The sequence below is a fragment of the Eulemur rufifrons genome, chromosome 6 (assembly GCF_041146395.1).
Source record: "Eulemur rufifrons isolate Redbay chromosome 6, OSU_ERuf_1, whole genome shotgun sequence".
Classification (NCBI taxonomy): domain Eukaryota; kingdom Metazoa; phylum Chordata; class Mammalia; order Primates; family Lemuridae; genus Eulemur; species Eulemur rufifrons.
The window spans coordinates 79,824,574-79,845,045 of NC_090988.1; the positions used below are offsets into that span (position 1 = coordinate 79,824,574).

Here is a 20,472-nt window from a genome sequence, read left to right on the forward strand (position 1 = left end):
GAGCGTTTTAGATCTTGATCTTGAGCTGGGTAGGTTGCGCAGGTGTATGCCGGGGTAAAAACTCATCAAACAATGCGCTTAAGTTCTGGACTTTATACGCGTCAATTTAAAACACAAGAAAAACAAATAATGCCTCTACTTCAAATCACACAATGAAGATCCCCAAATTGAACCAAGATCTCCCTAAATCCAAAACTCTTGTCTCCTCTGCCCTGTCAAATTCAGAGGGGAGGGGCAGGATGTGAGGACCACTTACACCCAGATGCCAGGGAACCAGGAGCACATGACTGAGGTGTGTCAGACGACTCTATGCTTCCCCTCTCCATGAAGGGAAGGAAACCACAGGTGAAGAAAAGCCACAGGCAGAGGTCACAGTGCTGGGTGGTAGCAGAGGAGGCAGAAAGGTCTAGGATCATACCAAGGCAAACACCATCAGATCCAACCCAAACGTTTCCTTCCCTTGGAAAGAAAATCTCCTGGCTAAGGCAAATGCTCCTAAAGTGACTCCAATGAAAGCCTTTACATCTGGCACAGCAAGGACAAAAACAACTCCATCTTTGTTCAGCTATTTCAGAGCTTATGCCCAAGACCTGCCCCAAACCTAAGAAACAAGGCAACTTAAATATCCCTACTGTTCTGTGTTCCCTATGTGGAAGCCACTGTGGCCAGAGGAGGAAAAACTCGGTTCTCGGGGCATTTTGCACAGATGACAGGCAATTTCAAAGGATATGAATGGTGGCCTGTGGCATGGTCCAGGTGGTCGTGGCAGAATAATAAATAACTACCACCTATTGAGAACCCACTGATTTTTAACCTCAGGTGCACAAATTAGATTTATCATAATCCTTGGTTCATGACCATATTTAATTAGTTATAATAATGTGAACTAACCCCCAAAATAAAAGCTAGAGCCTTGATAATCATCTGCCTACAGCTAAACCATATGATCCTCCCTCCCTACTCCCCACGAGAAAACCATTATCCATGTTTCCCATCCCCCCACTGTCCCTTTTACACAGTACTATTATACCTGGAATGTACTCCTTCAGAAAGTTAAACAAATCTGTTGACATGTATCATTCTGTATGTAAACTTTTGAGCTGATGTTTCTCACTTATTACTAAAGTTTATTCGACTCATTTTTCCTCCTATTCATTCAGGGCCAGCTGAGCCCATGCACCTCATGAGATGTGTTGCTTACATGTTGCATTTCACCTTTACCACACCATAAGGCAGGTACTACTGTCATTCCCACTTTAGAGATTAAAAAACACAAACAGGCTGAAGGACCTGCTCAGGGTCATATTACAAAGCTGCTTCACTAGGGTTAAACCCAGATTTGTCTTCAAAGCGCTAGATCTCTCCAGGGTGTGCCAGCACATGGGAGAGCTCCCTCTCCACACCTAGGGAAGGATTACCAAAGACACACGGCCAAATAGTCATCATCATCACCACCATCAGCATAATGACTGACATACTGGACACTCATGTACTAGGCACTGTTTCAAACATTTTAGAAGGTATAACTCAGTCCCTGCAACTACCATATGAAGGAAGTATCATCTCCATCTTACAGATAAGTAAATTGAGGCACAGAGATGTGCAGTAACTTATCAAGGATGAAGCAGATACAGGATGTGAACTCAGGCAGTGCAGCTGCGCACCCACACCCTCGATTACAAAGCTCTACTGCCTGTCAGTCTACAGAGGAGGTCGACCACCTGAGCACGAGTCACCAGGCCTGCTGAGCTTGCACCCCGGGTGGTGACTGTAGCACTCCTCGAATCTGACTTATTTCTCGAGGAAGGCCCCGACTTTAGGCTCTGTCCTGGGAGAAGAGCTGCACGCAGGAGCTGAGAGGGGTGAAGGAGGAACAGCAGACCAGAACACAGGCAGCCTCAAGGAGGAAGGTCGCAGCTGACTGGAAGGTCTGGAGGAGGGTGACAAAGTTCTCAAAGCCAGGGCTGGAAGGACCAAGGGACAATGCACCGAGACCTGGCATAAAGCATCCTTCGTGAAAGACTGACATTCTATTTAAAACACAGAATTCTTATTTGACTCATTCCTAATAGCCTAAGGATTTTGATTCACACTTGCCACATGGAACACACGGGCTTTGAAGTCTGACTGTACTAATCTTGAATGCCTGCTCTGCTACCTGCTGTGTAACTTTGGACAAGTCATTTTAACCATCTCAAGGCCTCAGTTTCCTCATCTGTGAAATACGCATAAGTGATAGGACCTTCAGCTCATAGGCTGTATTGAGGATTCCATGAGATAACGCATGCAAGTCACTTAGTTATCTTATCTCATCTCATAGTAGGCACTCAGCAAATACCAACCTCTATTCCTACCACTGCCTCCTCACACTTAGTTGAGGATTAAACAAGGCAGCATCCAATAAACATTGGCGATTCTTACCTTTTCCAAGGCAACACCCCTCCTCATCTCCCCCTGCTCAAATCACTCTGACCATTTTCATGTTACCATCCGCAGAGGAGGCCCTCAAAGACCTCTCTGCCTGGCCTTTCCCAAGCTGTGCCCCCTCAAGGGGGACCTTTGCCCACTGGATACTCTTAGAGGAGCCCAGAACAAAACCGTTTCCCAGTGACAGGATGAGATTCACAAATCTGCCAGTTTATCTGGAATCACCTTAGGGGTTTTTTAAAATACAGATGTTTTAGCCCCACTTTTAGAGGTTTTTACTTAATATACCCAGGGTGGGTTCCAGGATATGAATTTTTAAAGCACTTTAAGATGTTTCAGCAACCAGCCAGGCCTGGAAATGATGGACTTTAGAGGAGGAGGAACAGATATGTGGGTTCATGGTACAGGTCAACACACACACCCCACACCACACACTGGGTTCTTTTGAGGTTTGAGGGGCCGTACTGATAATGGAGGAGACCACAGCACAGATAACAAACAAAGCAACTGTTTGACAAGAAGAGACAGTGTTACCCATTAACCACAAGTGATTTGTCAGTGCCAGGGAAGCTACACAAAGGACAACGATTTGCTTGGCCTGGGAAGGCCCACAGTGGGGCCCAAGTTACACAAATGGCAACACAATAATGCAATATCCTGGCCTCATGTCCTTCCTTTCTTCTAAGTTTCTCTTTGAGTTGGTGGCTCCCTTGGTAGAACCATCGGAAAGTAGGGACATCATCATTTCTCAGCGGCGTTTGGATTTCCCAAATTTAAACCCAACCCTTGTAACAGTTGTGATGAAAATCACTGGATTCTCTACATACAGTTCCAAGCTATTTGGATTTCACTACAAGTGGCAGATTTAGCACATTCTGTGTGCTGGCAAATGAGTGGCAATTGCATAAATATATGGGTGCTTCACACCACAAATTAATCCTATAGAAATAACCCAGCTCTGATTACACTGTTTGACTGGGTGGTGCCTGTTATACAGCCCAACCCAGCAGGAGGGAAGTAGGAATGGTACAGAGCCGTGGTGTTTCTCCCCACCATTCTCCTGAAAGAAGGGAAAGCAGGAAAGGAGAAAAAAAAGACCACATGGAGTCCATGATAGAAATATTTGACATTCACTTTATGTGCTAACCCCTTCTGGGTCACTTTTATGACAGGTAACACATCCTCAAGTAGAAAATGCAAACACACGGGAGAGAAAGCACACCAAACACCATCACTGGGAAGCAATGATGATGAGGAACGGCAATAGCAGCTCATAGGTGGTAGCTGCTCTGTGCCGGGTGCTGTGCTAAATGCTTTATTTTGCATCATCTCATTTAAATGTCACAACCAGCCTGCCAGGCAGGTTCTAGTATTATCCCCACTTTGCAGATGGGAAAGGTGAGGCATAGAAAAGTTAAATAATTAGTTACATGTCCTAGGCAAATGAATGGTGGAGTCAAGGTTTGAACCCAGGCCCCAGGTGTGACCAAATATCCTTTCAGGTAAGGATCCTTTCTTGGGCCGGGCACAGTGGCTCACACCTGTAAGCCTAGTACTCTGGGAAGCAGAGGCGGGAGGATTGCTTGAGGTCAGAAGTTCGAGAAGGATCCTTTCTACAGCTCAAGAGAAGCCTCTCTTGGCCCTACTCTTCTCAGAGATGCTCCTCCCAAAGACACCCTCTGCTGAGATCCCACTGAGGGCTCTATTAGGCTCAGTCCTCACAGTGAAGGATGCACAAGGACCCCAAGATGTGGGAAGCACTAAGAACCTTAACCTCTTGGGTAAACTTCAAGTTCCAAGAAGCCCCAGATTCTGGGGGTAGCTCTCCTGGTCGCAGCTCTCCAAGTGGACACCGACAGGTTGGCTTTAGGCAAAATGCCTCTGAAAAGGGCTCACCTCAAATGGTGGAAGGAACAGACAGTTCCTGAATGAAAGCAAGCTCGGCTCCTAGTTCAATCAGACGTCCTCTGATTTATGGCCAGGGGTCAATGCACAAGCTCATGAGGAAAGAGGCAGACCCCAGTCCGAGGACATGAGCAGTAGGCACAGCAGCGGAGTAGGGCCGCACCCCCTAAAGCCTCACTCACCATCTTGAGATCAGTAACAGTCTCCACCTCTGAAGGACACTGTGTGGCTCAAATGACAAAACGCCTGTAAAACTTGATAATACATCTAAGTTCTCACTACGCTAATTGTTTTACACAATTTTTGCAATTTTGCTTAACCATCACAAAATCCCTAGGAGGTATTTTTAAAGTCACCATTTCACTGACAAGGTAACAACTTCAGAGATGCTGAGTGACTTGCCTTAGGCCACACAGCTTGGAGATCATAAAACCCGACCTGGTGTCAAAGGTCAAGAGGTTAGCGCCACAAGAATCAATGACCTTAATCTCTACTTCCATGAATCTTCCTATTTCTGCAAACAGAGGGTGTCTGAGAAGCTGGGGAATGGTTTAAAATTTTAGACCTATGAAAACCCAGAAAGCCAGCCCAAAGTGACCAACGACTGACTGACTCCAATGGCTGTGTTGTCCCACAGAACTGTCTGCTATGGAGATGTTCTACAGCCGGATTGTCCAATATGGTAGCTACTAGCCACACGTGATGATTGAGCACTAGAAATGTGACTTGTGCAACGGAGGAAGTGATTTTTTTAACCTTATTGAATTTTACTAAATCTAAATACCCACATGTGGCTAGTGGCCTCCGTATCGAACAGAGCAGCTCTGTGGCTTCTCTCTCTCACAGCCTGTCGGGTCTCCTGGGCACCACAGGATGAAGACTGCGAGGAAACTCATGACTCCCCAGGGCAGGCCTCAGTGTGAACAGAAAAATAAATTTTTCTCACTCCAGAGCAAACGCCACGGCTGTGCTCTTGGAACCTTTGCAGCTGGAAGAGAGAAATGGCCAAGTCCAAAACAAATGGTTTCTCCTCCATTTTTTCTCTCTTAAAAGAAAAAAAAAAAAAAATGAAATGTGTAAAGAGCCCCCAATTAAATTGCTTAAGAAAGGTTGCCACTTTTTCTGGTGACAAATGCCTTTGGCTTCCGATGACACAAGGACTCAAACAAGGTAGAAGGGAAAAGCCAGAAGGGTAAACAAGGAGAGCCCTGGGCTCTCTAAGGTGTCGTAAATCAGGGAAATAGACCCAGGGAGCTAACAGCTTCCAAACATTCTTCCTCTTGAACTATTTTAAGCAACCAAGACACCATCTTTCAGAGGCGATTTCATTCACACTGACAGAAGAGAAGCAACGTGCTTCGCAGGACATGTCTCTAAACACGCAGAAAAACAAACACCTTCCCCACAGGTCTCAAGACGGCCACCCTGCTGAGTGACCTGCTATTTTAAGGCACCTAAATGGCTTGGTTGTTCAGAAGTCGTGACGGATGCTTTGGCTTTGCTTCAGCTCTTCTCGCTCTCCCCAAACTATTCATTTCTTTGCTCAGGAAATCACTGCAAATGCTACATCCGCACCCCGGCCACTCCCCAGGACAAGAGGAGGAGGGAGTCAGCAGGGTAAATGAGGGCCTGGGAGCCCAACAGACCTTGGTTTGAATCCTGCCGTGTCATTTACTAGCTATGCCACCTGAACTTCCCTGAGCCTCAGTTTCTTCAGTGGCAAAACGGAAGTAAAATACCTATGATGATAAGAATGAGATGCTACATATGACATGCAAAGCACGTAGCAAAGGGCCCGGCGCTTTGTAAAGGCTGCCCCATGGGAGGAACTCGCTGGGGATCAGAGTTGAGAATTCTCTGGCTGCGGAGGGAACATGCACGGTGGAGGGAGAGAGAGAGAATGTGGAGCAAGCCTGCCTGGGTTTGACTGCACTCTCTACAACTTATTACCTGTGTGACCCTGAGCAAGTTACTTAACCTCTCTGTGTCTCCGTTTCCTCCTCTTAAAGGTGGAATTAACAGTACCCACTTCATTTACTAGTGAGGTAAATAACATTTTGTGATGCCGCTGCCATTCTAGATCTAACTACGCCCTTTCCACGTAAACCTAACAATTCGAGCTGCTGTTGGGTGTTCTTCGTGGCCCCTCCAGATGAGTGGTGAGTCAAGGCGGCACAGCTGTGAAGTGAAAGAAAGTCACCATCCTGGGTGGGGCAAAAGAGATCACTCCAGAACAATGATGCTCTAACCACTAATAACAGCTAATGTCTGAGTGCTCACTATGTACCAGACTCTCCCGAGAGCTCTACCCACATGGTCTGGGCCCCACTCCAGACCTGGAGGTGGGGCCTTAAGATAGTCAGACACATTAATTTTTAAGCTCTCCAGGTGATTCTAATAAGAATCTAGGATTGAAAAACCACTAAAATGACAATCCTATGAGATAGGAAACTATGATATCCCCATTTTCTATTTTTATGTTTTTAGAGATAGGGTCTCACTCTGTTGCCCAGGCTGGAGTGCAGCGGCCTGATCATAGCTCCTGGGCTCAGGTGATCCTCCCACCTCAGCCGTCTCGAGTAGCTGGGACTACAGGCACACGCCACCACACCCAGCTACTTTTTATTATTTTTCGTAGACACAAGGTCTTGCTATGTTGCCTAGGCTTGTCTCGAATTCCTGGCCTCAGGTGATCCTCCTGCCCCAGCCTCCTGAAGTGCTGGGGTTACAGGTGTGAGCCACACTTGGCCAATATCTCTATTTAACAGAAGAGGAAAACTGAGGTTCAGGGGCACCAAGTAACCACCTGAGGTCAGGCAGTGGCAACTCCTTCCCATTCCATCTCTGAGCCACTCTGGGCACCCTGCCCAGCCTGAGGGGCTGAGGTCAAAACATCTAACAGGCCCGGGGATGCCGAGCCATTCTGACACTCCCCTAGGCCCCTACGCCCTCTCAAACCACCTCAGAGGATTCTCTTTCTGGCTAAATTTCTGACCCAGACTTGACCTCCAGGAATCCAAAGCTGCCTGAAAATGGTCTCGCTTTTCTAGAATTGAAGGACATTCACACACAGTCACAGTGATCCACAGAACAACTGGACCTAATTAAACAGGCCCCATGCTAATGACAGGAAACAACAGAGCTGATGATCTTCATTAAGGCCTGCTGGCTGCCTGCAAAGACACTAGACAGCAAAATTCAGAGGCTCATGAGGCTGTCAACCAAAGACTGCAAAAGGCTGAGAATTAAATCTCTACCGCCTCAGCCCCTCCCAGCCCTGCCGGGCTGTGCCTGCCCTCTGGCAGAGCAAAGGCGGGTGACAGTTCGGCCCATCACGTGACTGGCGCGGTTCAAGGTGGCCTGCTCCCAGCCGGCCCCCTGTGTGTCTCTCTGTATACTAAAGTTGGAGACAAACAACCCTAACCACACTGGGATCTTTGGCCTGACCCTGCTTGTTCCGTACACAGCTCTCCCCGCTTCAGTCAAAGGCCACTCCCTGCTTACAGTTGCTCAGACCATAAACCCTGGTGTCACACTTGATTCCTCTCTCACACTTCACACATCCAAGCTGCTGGCAGATGCCCTCGGCTCTGACTTCAAAATACATCCAACAGCCTCCTCCACTGCCACCCTGGCCCCGGCCACCAGCCCCTCTCGCCTGGATTGCTGCAAAAGCCTCCTACCTGGTCCCCGGCTTACACACTCAATGCTACTGTCCATTTCCAACACAGCAGAGAGGGGCCTTGTTGAAATACAAATCAGATCATGTCACTCTGTGCTTACGTCCCTCCAATGGCTTCCAGCTTCCTCAGAATTAAAAGCCGGGGAACTATTGCACGATGGCCCACAAGGCCCTACCTGACTCACCACCTACCACTGCCTCTCCAACTGCATCTCCTGCTGCACTCACCCCAGCCACGTGGGCCTCCTTGGAGCTCCGTAAACCCACCAGGAACACCTGCTGTTGCCTCTGCCGAGAGCTGTCTTCAGCCACGCTGGCCTCGTGGGGTGTCCCCAGCGTGCCTTGCTCTTCCTCATCATCCACAGGGCCCGCGCCCTCTCCTCTCAGGTCCCCTTTATTCATTTGTTCTACCACCAACACCTGCAACAGCGCCCAGTACACAGCGAGTCCTCAGTAAGTATTTATTTGTTGAATGAAAAAATGAATGTACCCCAAAACCAACTCCTGGCCTCCTCACCTGTTCTAACCTCTGTCTGTCTCTTCAAAGACCAACTACCTAGGATACTTCACAAGCATCCACAGGACAGGCGGGGTCATCCCGATGCCTTTTCAGAGGCAGCTCTGCCCCTGAAGCCTTCGCACCTGCTGCTGAATTGGGTCCCAGCTTGTCCTGGGAGGATCAAGTCCAGAAGAACAGCTGCAAGCAACTCGCCCCCAAATTGTGTCCCCATGAAAAACTTGATTTACCCGGCTGCTGAGTTGAATGTTCTGCCTTCTCCAGAATATTCCATCGATTTTCAACTTGGGATTTGATGGGTGCATGGGCTAGTGGGGAAGATGGACAGAGGAGCCACCCCATTTCTCTAGCCTCTCATCCCAACCTGCCCAAACCCCGCTCAAACTACGTGACTGTGAATAGATTGGGATTTAGGGCCCGTACACCTCAGAGCGCCGAGCTCCACGTCTGGGCCTTCAGAATTCCTGGCAGCCTGTCATTCTCAGTTACTCTCATTTTCCCTCCTCTTTGAAACACTGGTCCTGCCAATTGCAACAAACAGCATTTAAAAATATCTTGCTGGATTATACAGCTCTGCCTTCTAAATTCCTCACAATGCCTGTCTCTGTCCCACATAGTATAAAGAAGGGTGTAGCATATTTAATTTTTTTTTTTTTCCTAGCTTCTCCTCTGCTATAAATACTCGAGTCTGGGTAGGCGGGCTTCAAACACCGGCTGCATGAAGTCACCTCGGGGCTGGATCTCGCCACAGTGCTGGCCTGCCAGGGCCTGGACACAGCTGTCCGGCGCACACAGGACTCATCTTTCTGGGGAAAGGGGGAAGGAAAACCCTAAGTACAGTAATCACAGTTAATCCTAATATAAAAAAGCTGGTGTTTAGTCCTACTAGCAAGCCAGGTCTTCGGAGAGCATGTCCAGCTCCATCCTGGGCTGTTTCTTTCCCAAGGATACTAATTACAGGGCTTGACCTTAGGAAAATGATTTCACAGTGTCCATGTGGGGTCCAGAAACATTATCAGAGACAGAAGGGCCCTTGGAGAATTTAGTTCAACCTCTCCACACCACAGAGAGAGAAACAGACATCCAAGAAGATGGAATGATTCACTCACTATAGGTCACAGAGGGGCCAGGCTCCACCCCAGAATTTTCTGGATCCAAATCCTCAAGCTCTCTGCACTGGAATGTTCTAGATGCTGGTGCACATACACTCGCTTGGTGTGTAAGCCTCAGGCTTGTGTTTATTAATAGCTCTCCTCACAGCAAATACTGATTTTCATATTTTAAAAAGTACAGACTAAAAAAAGTTGTAAAGGTTTCAATAAAAAGCTTGGCCTCAATTGTAGGGACGGTTTTCATGCACTGAAAGGCCTGCTTCATACTCTTCGAGGTCCAATTTAACCTCTCCTCAGCCCTAACCTTGAATCTCCAGCACTTCCAAGTTTAGTTTTCCTGTTTAATTTTTCCATCATGGCCTGACTCTCTTCAGCTTACTTTTAGTAAGCAAATAGTGGGCCTCAAATCACTAACTACAAATGACTGTGTGTGTATTTTTGCAATATGTTCATGGAGTTTATCTTTTCCAAGTGACAAGACAATTCCTTTGTAACGCCAGAGTCAGGAACAGGACTAACACCTCAGTTATTAGCACATCCATTGATCATCTACCACATTTTATTATTGTCAGCAGGATTCAGCTGGGCCTTGGGGACTCCCATTCAGATGACACTGAGCTAAGGTGGTTCCACAATATCAAACATTTAACATGCTGGAAATCTTTATTATCCATGCTCTGGAAACACCTTAACCAAGAATTAGTATGTGAGTGAACCTCTCCGAGAACTGAGCTCTTATTTTCCAATATGATAAACCCTAAATGGGAAGTTGAATACTGTATATCAAGTCAGACTTAAAACCAAAAAAAAAAAAAATTCTGGGATCCTCTTATCTCACCCTGTTTTATGCTGCTTTCCACATCCATGACTGAGAATCCTGCTTTGGCTAAAGTCAATCCAATGGCCTCATTTAACAAGTTTGCCAGACTCGACCTTCATCCTTTGCTGGGATCGCTTTGGCCTGAAAGGCTATGTTCAGGGCCATGGAGGAAATGGAAGAGTCAGAATCCAAATTCAACAGGAGAAGCAGGACTGGTCGGAGCCTTGTTCTTCATCCCTGCTCAGCCTGAGCTTGCTCGGCTAAGGTCTTTTCTACTTTCGCTGCTAGGACAGCAGAAAGGTGCCTTTCTGAAGGCAAGCTTTCCATCACCGAGAGATGCAAGGTCTGGGGCTGTGGTTGAGATGAGCTGGGGAGCAGACACACTTGATTTCTGAATTATAAAAATGAGTTTTGGAACACTCTCGTCCTGCACTCTGGCAGGCTCCTCAACATCTGCATAAAAGATGTGGGAAAGCTTCCCTTTGCACTGCGTTATCTCCCCTGCTCCTCCTTGTCATGTATCTGAACCTTCCAGCCAAACGGGGTCACTTGTTATTCTCCAACACACACGCTTCGGCTTCCAGGCCTTTGCTCACACTGTTCCCGCTGTCTGGAAGGCTCTGTGTGCTCTGCACTACCTCCCTCGTCGCGGTCGCAGCTTTGCCTGCCCGAATCACTGGCACACGTGCCACCTCCTCCACACAGCAGCCCCTCTTCCCTTTGAGCTCTCTAATCAGCAAAAGCTTCAAGGTCCCCATCTATGGGATGGAAATCATATGTATCTACCTTACAGAGGGGCTGGAAGGATTAAACGAAACAGCTCCTGAAAAGCACCCATGACTTGGCACCAGCATGTAGCAAGTGGAGACCATCAGTGTTGTCCTCCTCATTGCTGGAGGCAGATTACAAACTCCTTTCTAACGATCCATGTATGCGCTTTCCCTACTGGATTCTAAACTCCATGACAAGCAAGATCAATTCTCGTCCTCCCCCAATCTGTCCCGATTGCCTTGGATGTAGCTGGCGCTCGGTAAGTATTTGATTAATGACGCCAGCGTGGCATTTCTCAGGCTTACTTGGGCTGTGTTCCTTAAGCGTCTCCTCCCAATACAACATGCAGCTCCAGACACACAGCCAAAGCTGCAAAACCATTTAGGCCTTTTTTAAAACAAGCAAGAAGACCACAAAGTGTGTTTACATGACAGGCCAGCAAAACACAAAACACCTGCCATTTCTGTGGCTCAGGACATGGTGGCTAAAACAAGCAGAGTGCGATATCCACAGCAGAAGTGCTCCCTGGCGGCCTGGAGCTTTGGTCGCTGTCATCCTGGCAGGGGCACACATGAGCTCAGAGGGAGAGGCCTGATCTCATCGTCCACTACCAAACCACTCTGTCTTGGGGGCAACCGAGCATAACTGAGCAGGGCGCAAGGGTGCTTCTGCCAGATTCTATAACTTCCTCCTACCTCCACAAACAAACTTGTTAGTCACCAAGGAAGGCCTTGTGAGTAATACTTGTCTGACTTAGATCTTGGGTCATGATCCTCCCCTGCACTAGAGACTCCCACTTTGGCAAAGTGAACACGATCAATGTATTCAACACAAGTTTGTAAAAATTAATGATGATGAGAATATTTTACATGCCAGGCATAATGCAAAATCCCTTATAGAGGCTCTTATTAAAAATTCTCCCAACCAACCAATGAGTTGGGTACTACTATTTTCTGTCCTGTCTTGTAGAGTGGTATTTCTCACCCTCGGGTGAATTTGCTCCCCAGGGGACAGCTGGAAAAGCCCGGGGACATTTTTGATTGTCACGACTGGTGTGTGTGCTATGAAGCATCCTACAATGCACAGGACAGCCCCATGACCAAAAAACTATCCAGTCCAAAATGTCAATACTGCTAAGGTTGAGAAACCCAGTAACAGAGGAAGAAACTAAGGCAGAGAAGTGAAACAACTTGCCCAGGGTCACAGAGCTCACAAGTGAGGTTACCAGGAATCACACCCAGGCAGCCCCACCCTGTGCTGCGCTCTTACCACCAAGCCCGGGAGCATCCCTACCATCCCCGAAGCACTTAGTATGCACCAGGCACAGCTGCCCTGTGTTCAAGCACTGGCCCCTCATCTCACAGTAGAGGAAATAGCGACCTGGAGTGACTTGCTCAAGGGTATGGGACAGTAAGAGGAAAAAGCAATTTGGGACCTACTCAGACTCCAAAGCCAGGGCACTTCAGTGCTTTGCTAAGCCACTGATTCATTCTTTCCCTGTGCTCCAAACAGAGATTTACTCAGCAGCTGGACACCACGGTGGGCTCAGAGGAAACCAAAGCCCCCTTCATCAAGGCTTTTCTGCCAACTCCAGGGCCCACAAGCTCAGATCCCCAAGACCAGTGGTCTAGACTCAGGATCCCTTTTGGTGCTGTCCATCCTTCGTCTGTCCACCTTCCCTGAGCTGACTCACCCTCCTTTGGAAGTGGATTCTGTAGCTTTTCTATTCAGCTGAGCTTATTGATCACCAGCAGCTGACACTTGTAAGGCCCTCCCTGGGCAGCAGAGCTCCCTGCCCACTCAAGAGCAGCGATAATGGCTCCTTAAAATCAATGGCACCTCCAGGGCACACTCCCAGGGCCAGGAGGAGAGCCAGCAAGAAGCATTTAAACAGAGTAGCAGCCTCCTTCAGAGATACATACACACCCAGGCGGCAAATGCCTGGTCTTTCGCTGTGGTTGTGAAGATTCACTGGCCTAACGGATTTAAAGTGCCTGGATACAGCAGGCCATTAACAAATAAGATCTCTAATAAGTATTGCTGTTGCTATGAGTTTGACCCTAGCTGCCATCTAAAGGGGGCCAAATACTAACCTATATTTGCTGCCTTAGATTCTGTGATTCTTTATAGGAAAAGCACAGGCTTGGGGCTAGGGCAAAATGGGACTTAGTCCTGGCCCGTCCATTACCAAGCTGTGAATTCTGGGTTCCCGGAGACCTTTCTGTGAAAAGACATCCCATTCTCAGGATTTTTATGGGGGCCCAGCAAGATCACAGATGAGAAAAGTCTTAATTAAGGTGCTGCAGGAAAAGTCAGACCTATTACTATAGCTGCAGAAGTGTGGGAATAGAGGCCAAAGGGGAAATACTGACAGTGAGGAGGAATAAGGAGAGACCTGAGGATTTGCAGCAAAGTGTCTGTGGCTTGTTTCAGAACTTTAGGTGTTATGCATCCCAGGTGATCTCAGCAGTTGATTACCTAGGTTCAGGTCTCAGACCGGGGGCAGGTGGGGTGGGACACAGCTGCAACTTCTTTTGAGCAATAAGTCATCAACATAAAAATTGTCCTCTGGGGCAGTTCTGCTGGCAAGGGGAAGATTGGTATTGCTATTCATAAGCAAACTTTCAACTCAATCCTCCTGTTAATTTATCTGCTGCCTAGAGGATTAGATTTCCTCCACTGAAGGCATCCTCCTAACCTGAAAACCCACCCAACTCACATCTTATTCATCACAGCTGGCCTTGGAAACTCTGCTAGCAATTAGGGTATCAAAAGGTTGAATAATGTCCTCATGGTGTGGGTACCCCCTGCACAATGCTGCCTCTATTCATCAAGAACTTGAAATTCTCTGCCTCAGTAGACATAGGAGTTTTCTTCCAAGGTATCAAAGCAATTCAAATGCAAATTTTGGAATTAAACATGTATAGTGGGATCTATCATTTGCCCAACATTTATGGGAGCACCTATTATGTGTTAGACACTGTGCGAGGCATGGGGAGACAACCATGCCTGTGAGCCCACACTTTGATGGGAGACAGACACAAGCAAGAAATGATTCAAGAACATGCCCTGGGTGCTGTGGAAACTATCAAGGAGAGGCGGCTCTTCCAGTCGGGGTTAGGGGAGTCAGGTAAAAGCTTTCTGAAGGAGGAAGCGGAACAACTCCACCTTGTTCCTCTAACTACTTAAGGCTGAGGTTGCATTTCTCAGGAATGCAAGAAAAAAAAATAAGTTTTCATTTCCAAAGATTGCTTTGTTTCAGTTTTACCAGCTCTCTTGGCTTCAGTAAAATGGTCAAAGAGAAGGGAAGCTGCCCGCCTCCCTCAGACTACCCAGGTGTGGAAACTGATTAAACAGCACCTAGTGAGCTCAATTAATCCTTGCTCCTTTTGTTGATTCTCAGTGGAAAGACACCCTACAATCCCCTCGCTAACTGAATCCTACAACCAGGAAAAGAGGTTTCATCCCTGATGTAGATGCAGCCCTCTTCTTTCGCAGCTGTGAATGAGATGTTGAGACTTGCCTCGGCTGGGAAATAACAGAATAATTCAGAAAAGTCCACAGTCACTATTTTTGGCCTTAAGGTCCTTAGATAGCAGTATTGATATTACTGGCTATTACTAATGAAACTCCAGAGAGAAGCTCTCCTTGACTATCATTTAAATTAGCCCCAGTCACACTACCCCTTTACTCTGCCCCCTTTTTTGGTAAACAATACTTACTACTAACAGTAAATCCTTATTTGTTTACTTTTTCTTGTCTCCTCTACTGGTTTATAAACTTCAGGAGAGGAGGACTTTCCCCCCTGTTTTAATCCACAGCACTTTTACCAGTGATGGGCACAGGGTCAGTGCTCAAACAGTATTTGTTGAATGAACTGATGTTATTTGCTGAGGATTTACTATGTGCTAAGATCTCTAAATCTATGCTCTCACTTAATCCTCGTACCAACCTTAGGAGCTAGGTGCTTTTGTTTCCCCATTTTACAGAGGACAAAACTGAAGCTTAGAAGGGTTAAGAAATTTGTGCCAGGCCACTCATATAAACAGCAGAGGTGGGCTTCAAACCCTCGCAGTGACTCCAAAGCCTGTGTTCTTCACCACTATAACAGGGCAACACATGTGTACATCCTGGATACTGCTTTGGAGTAAGGATATTCTCACCAATATCCTACCATTTAACTAAGAATATAGAAATCGAAGAATATTTTCTGAAATGCCATCGATGCTCATGAAAGCTTAGTAAGAAAAATGGCCAAGGAGAAACTCACAAGTGGTGCTCAGCATCAAACTAGCATATGGGAAATCAAGGAAGGAGAGGGAGGAGGGGAGTGGATGGGATCAGTTTCTATTTTCTGCAAGCTTCTTGTTTATAAATACTACTCTACTGAAGTGGTTTTTCTACCTCCCATAAGGAGGAAGTCATGAAGATATCATCATTTAATGGCATTGCCCTGGGACTGTGACATCAATACCAAATGAGCAACAATATATAACTCCTGCTACTCTGTGAAGCTGGCATGATGTTTTATAAATGCTACAGAACTTTTATTATCTGTCTTAGGCTGAGCAAAACCATATTTGTCCAGCATTCTGAGTAATGGACAGGAATAGATGGATCAGGGCCCTTAAATTCCTGGTTGGAAGACACTAAAACTTTAAAAGCCCTATATAGCTAAGTCAAATGCATGTGCCATGCTGTATAATTAGCAGGCTTAACAACAATAAATATATAATTTAAAGGGGAGACCAGCAGGACAAGAATACTAACAGCACTCTGCCTCCATGTGTAGCCATTCCCCCAGTTGGTTTTCAGCTGTGTAAACTGTAACCTTGCTGGCCTTGGGGTAATTTCAATATAAAGGTTTGGATCTCTCCATTTTTTTCCCTAAGCAGTTTATGCTTCCTTCTGAAGCCAGCTTTCAGGCATAAGTAATTCATTACTCCTCTACTAAACATTCATTTCACTTTGTCTAAAGAGACTTAATAAATCAGCCTAGTTATTGTTTAATGTGGCCACCCCCTGGTTTTCATGTATAAAAAATGAACATCCACGTTACTAAGTGGAAGCGAATGGTTACCTTGCCGGCAAGAGAGTTCCCTGGAGACCAGGGAATGTACAGAGGGAGATACTTCGGCTCTGAGCATCCAGAGAGCTTTGTTGTCTGTCACACAGCGAGTTTTGAATCTTGACTACCATGGCTTAAGGAGGACTGTTTAGTGTGGGGATAAGGAAGAGGTCAAATCATGGGGTCAAAAACCCATCTTGTAAAGGAAATCCCCAGGAATGCTGACCCTAGATACGAAATGGTTCTTTGGGTGGAAGCCCTTTAGAGGAAGACACCTGTTTTCTAGCAATTTTCAGGGTATCCCGGACAGGCAGCTGTTCTTCTTGGCCTCATTTTGCAATTAGAAAAACTGGGGAGGAGTTTCTCAATGTGCTGGGCACCCATTCTGCATGACAGCCATGTTTTTGTTTTGTTTTGCACCTACTATTCCACCTTCATTCTTGTTTGGTTTACAGGGTTAGGGCTTTAGTTTTTTCTCTTAGGAGGCTTTACTTCTTTGAGTTCAGTCTGGGTTCCCCTCAGTCAAAAGTACAGAATTCTTCCCCTCAGCTGTGACGACAGGTGGAAATCCCCCTGCCCTCCACTTCCTGGCCTGGAGGTGGTGTTCCCGGTGTTGGTGCCATAAACCTGGAGGGTGAAGCACAATTAGCAGCAGTGACATCATCAACTGAGACTCTGGACTGACCTCAACTCTGACCTAAGAGGAGGAAAATTAAAAGGCAAATGCTCTTCCATTCCAGGTATCTGCTTTGGCAGTGCCAGAATTTAAAAACAAAACCAAAGAATGTCAAATAAGTCATGCTGAGAATCTTTCAAAATGGGGCTTCACATGTCAACTGCTCTCCTTGGGAATTGGACTCATAAAAAGAAAGACTGTCACCTCTCCTCCAGTGGCTAAAAACTTAAACTCTGGAGCCGGCCCGGATTCAAATTCCAGTTCTGTCACTTAATATCTGAGTAATCTTGGGCAGATTATTTAACTGCTGGGTATGGTGGTTTCCCTATCCCTATCATTAAAATGGAGATGATACCACACAGTAAGTACCTGCCTAATAAGGTTGCTAAGATTATTTGAGTTAATACATAAAATGCTAAGAGCAGTGACTGACACATTGTTATTTTAAATTTCAGCTATTATGATGTTAAACCATGCTGGAATTTGGCTTCCTTTATCTCTTTCCAGTACCCACCTGGCCTCTTCCACTGCCTGCTTGCTTCCCACTGAAAGCTGCCCCCCAAATGGCCTTCCAGTCAGATTATAAGGATGTCTAACCATAGTACCATTCTAAATAATTTATGGTGCTGATTGCTGAAACTGAAGCATGATAGGCAATTTGCTGTTGAACGCACGTCACACCATAACATCACCAAGGAGAAAGTCAAGTGCTGCACTTCCACCCTTTGCACTAAAGCCATGCCATTCTTCAGAGACAAAAACATTCAGTGGTTCCTTTCCCCAGGCTCGGCACCGTCCCTCCATACCCCTTCCTGAAAATGTGGTTTACTGGGTGGGTCATCATTCCTTTTGAGAAAGCCCATAAGGTTGTGCATTTAAATGCAACACAGAGTTTTAACCAATGGCTCACTTGGTTACCGATAGCTTGGAAAAAAGGCCCTGGGAGCCAACATGTGGTTCTTTTTCTGGGAAGAGGATTCAGGAGTCACCAGGTTCTGCCACCCCTGGGCACACACGGTTAAGAACCCACCAGTACACCTCTCTCTCCCAAGAGAGCACATCCTTCAACCCAGCAAACGCCTAGGCGCAGCACAAGGTCTTGGGCTTCCCGCTCCTCTCCGCCCATTTCTTATCCAAGGTTCAAGTCCTGGAGTTCAGACCCTCTGGCTGAGAAAACCAGGGGCCAGAACCTCAGCCAATCTGCCCAGCTGCTGGAGAAAGAGAGCAACTAGAGATCCAGTCAAGTAAGGCAAAGAGCAGAAAAGCAGTAAGTTGTACTTCAAGAGAGGTTCAGGAATGGCTCGGTCAAGAGGCTCAGTCTCACCCAATCAGTGAACGGCCCCCAGATGGTCACAATGCCACGCAGAATAGGATGGAGAACATCAACCACGACTTCACCCTCCAAAAGCCAGTCACCCTCAGCACAATCTCTGGCAAAAGCCGTTTAATGAACTCCAGCCTCAGAACAAACGCTTTCTCCCAAAGTACTGGCACACCCACCAGCCTTGTCTAGGAAATTCACTCCCTGGGTCGGCCGGGGTCCCGCGCGCTTACCATTGGCGTTTTTGCCGCAGATGAGATGCTCATAGGGCTGCAGGACACCCCAGAGCTCGGCGTCATTGTTGATGACCATCTCCAGGGCCTCGGCAGACACCTCCCCGCCCCCGGCACCTCCGCCGTCAGGGCTCTGGCTGGCCAGCACTCTGGCCCGGATCTCCTCCACCAGGTTCTCCATGCAGGCGGTGAGCGAGATGGCCGCATACTCGTGGATGCGCACGGAGATGCGGGTGTCCACCATCCAGCGGAAGAAGCGGCCCACCGAGAAGGTGAGGCCGCAGCGCGCCGACTTGCCCCGGCGCAGCCCGTCGCCGGCGCTCATGCTGTACAGGGACAGCGCCTTGACGGCAGCCAGCGCGCAGCTCTCGGCCAGCGCCCAGCTGTGCACCAGGCGCACGGCGCTCTGCACCTCGAAGCGGGTGCACTTGGCGTGCAGCACGCTCAGGCGCTGCGCCTCGCGGGCCACGCGGATGAGCGCCCTGCGCAGCAGCCCGGCCAGGCGCCTCACCGCCTCGGCGGAGAACTGGGGCAGCCGCCGGCCGCCAGCGCCTTTGCGGAGCACCCTGGCCACGTCTCCCTCGGTCCAGGGGAACTCCTCCAGCTCAGGGAGCCGCGGGCAGCGCGAGAAGAGGTCGGCCACTTCGGGATCCTCGGGCAGCACCGTGTTCACCGTGTCCCAGCTGTTGTGGCGGCTGTTCATGGAGCCGGAGTAGCACCACCAGGCCGCCCCGCGGTGCTGCTGCGCCGAAGAGTTGAGCGCCTGCGAGTTGGACTTGGAGGACGAGAGGCTGAGCGAGCGGCACGAGTCCCCGGCCCCATACCCGGAGTCCAAGGTCAAGTCCTCCAGCGTCTTCAGAGTTGAGCTGTACGTCCCGGCCATGGGGAGCCTGCCGGGGGCGGCCTCGTTGAATGAGGGGCGATCACAACTCCATGCCCCCTTCCCCAGGCGGGCAGAAGCAAGCTCTAGGCTCTCCGGGACGCCCTCCTTCCTCTCTGCGCCGCGGGGCTCGGCGGCCGCATCGCCCGCCCGGCAGCCGCGGGAAGCCCCAGGCGCCCCGCGTCCCGACGCGAAGCTGTCACCGGAACGCCCACCGCCGCTCCTCCTCCGCACTTCCCCCGGGTCCACCTCTACGTCCCGCAGCAGAGCGTCGGTCCTCCACGGAGAAAGAATCCCGAGAGAACAGGGCGGCGGCGGCGGCAGGAGGCGGCGTGGGGCACAGCGCGAGTCCGGGACCAGCCGGGCTGGGAAGCGCTCGGCAAACTTCTGCGCTGCGCCGGCCGGCGGCACAGCTGGGTACCCATCTGCGGCCGGCATGCAAATAACCCCGGGCGGCTCACCAATCACCGGCCGCGACGGGCAGGCGCTGCACCAATGATCTCCGAGGGGGCGGTCACTATGCAGATTTCACTCCGCCGCCGGTGAAACCCCGCGGCGGCGAAGGCGGGGCTGGAGGCCCAGGGTCTGGAGATGCGGCCGGGATGGGGGAGGTGGAAGGGGGAGAGCGGGCGGGCGGGGAGCCGGGAGCACAGCCCGGGAAAGGAGCGGTCGGAGCCTTAGGCTCCGGAGAGGAAGGTTTAAACAAAAACGTCAAGGAAAAGCCACTGTGTGCTGTCCCCTTCCCGCCATCCAGGCTTTGGGCTTTCGCGGCTCCCTTTCAATCCTTCTGCTGCCAAGCGTCCAGCGGGGTGGGAGTGGCGGGGGGCAGGGTGGGGGTGGGGTGGGGGAGCGGGGCCTGGCCAGGCACGCCACCTCTCTCCTCCACTTTCTGCCGAGCCTCTTCCGTGTTATGAGATGAAACGCCAGTTGTGTTTGGAGGGAAGAGGGCGTCCCTTGCTTCTCTTCCCAAATCCTTCTGGTTTTCTTTACGGTGCTATCTGGACCTCCAGTGAGGACAGAGTTTCTTCTTCACCTGGGATCTGCTAAGTGGCCGAGCTCC

At 48.9% G+C, this 20,472-nt stretch overlaps 1 protein-coding gene across 1 annotated transcript in view; it reads right to left on the minus strand.

The window, feature by feature from the left end:
• ABTB2 (ankyrin repeat and BTB domain containing 2) overlaps positions 1-19,806 on the minus strand; it is a 164,428-nt gene extending 144,622 nt beyond the window's left edge. Inside the window, exon 1 of the mRNA XM_069471264.1 lies at positions 18,533-19,806. Within this exon, the coding sequence (XP_069327365.1) occupies positions 18,533-19,415 (883 nt within the window). The 5' untranslated portion in view covers positions 19,416-19,806. The remainder of the gene's footprint in view (positions 1-18,532) is intronic.
• Between the last annotated feature and the right edge of the window lie 666 nt (positions 19,807-20,472).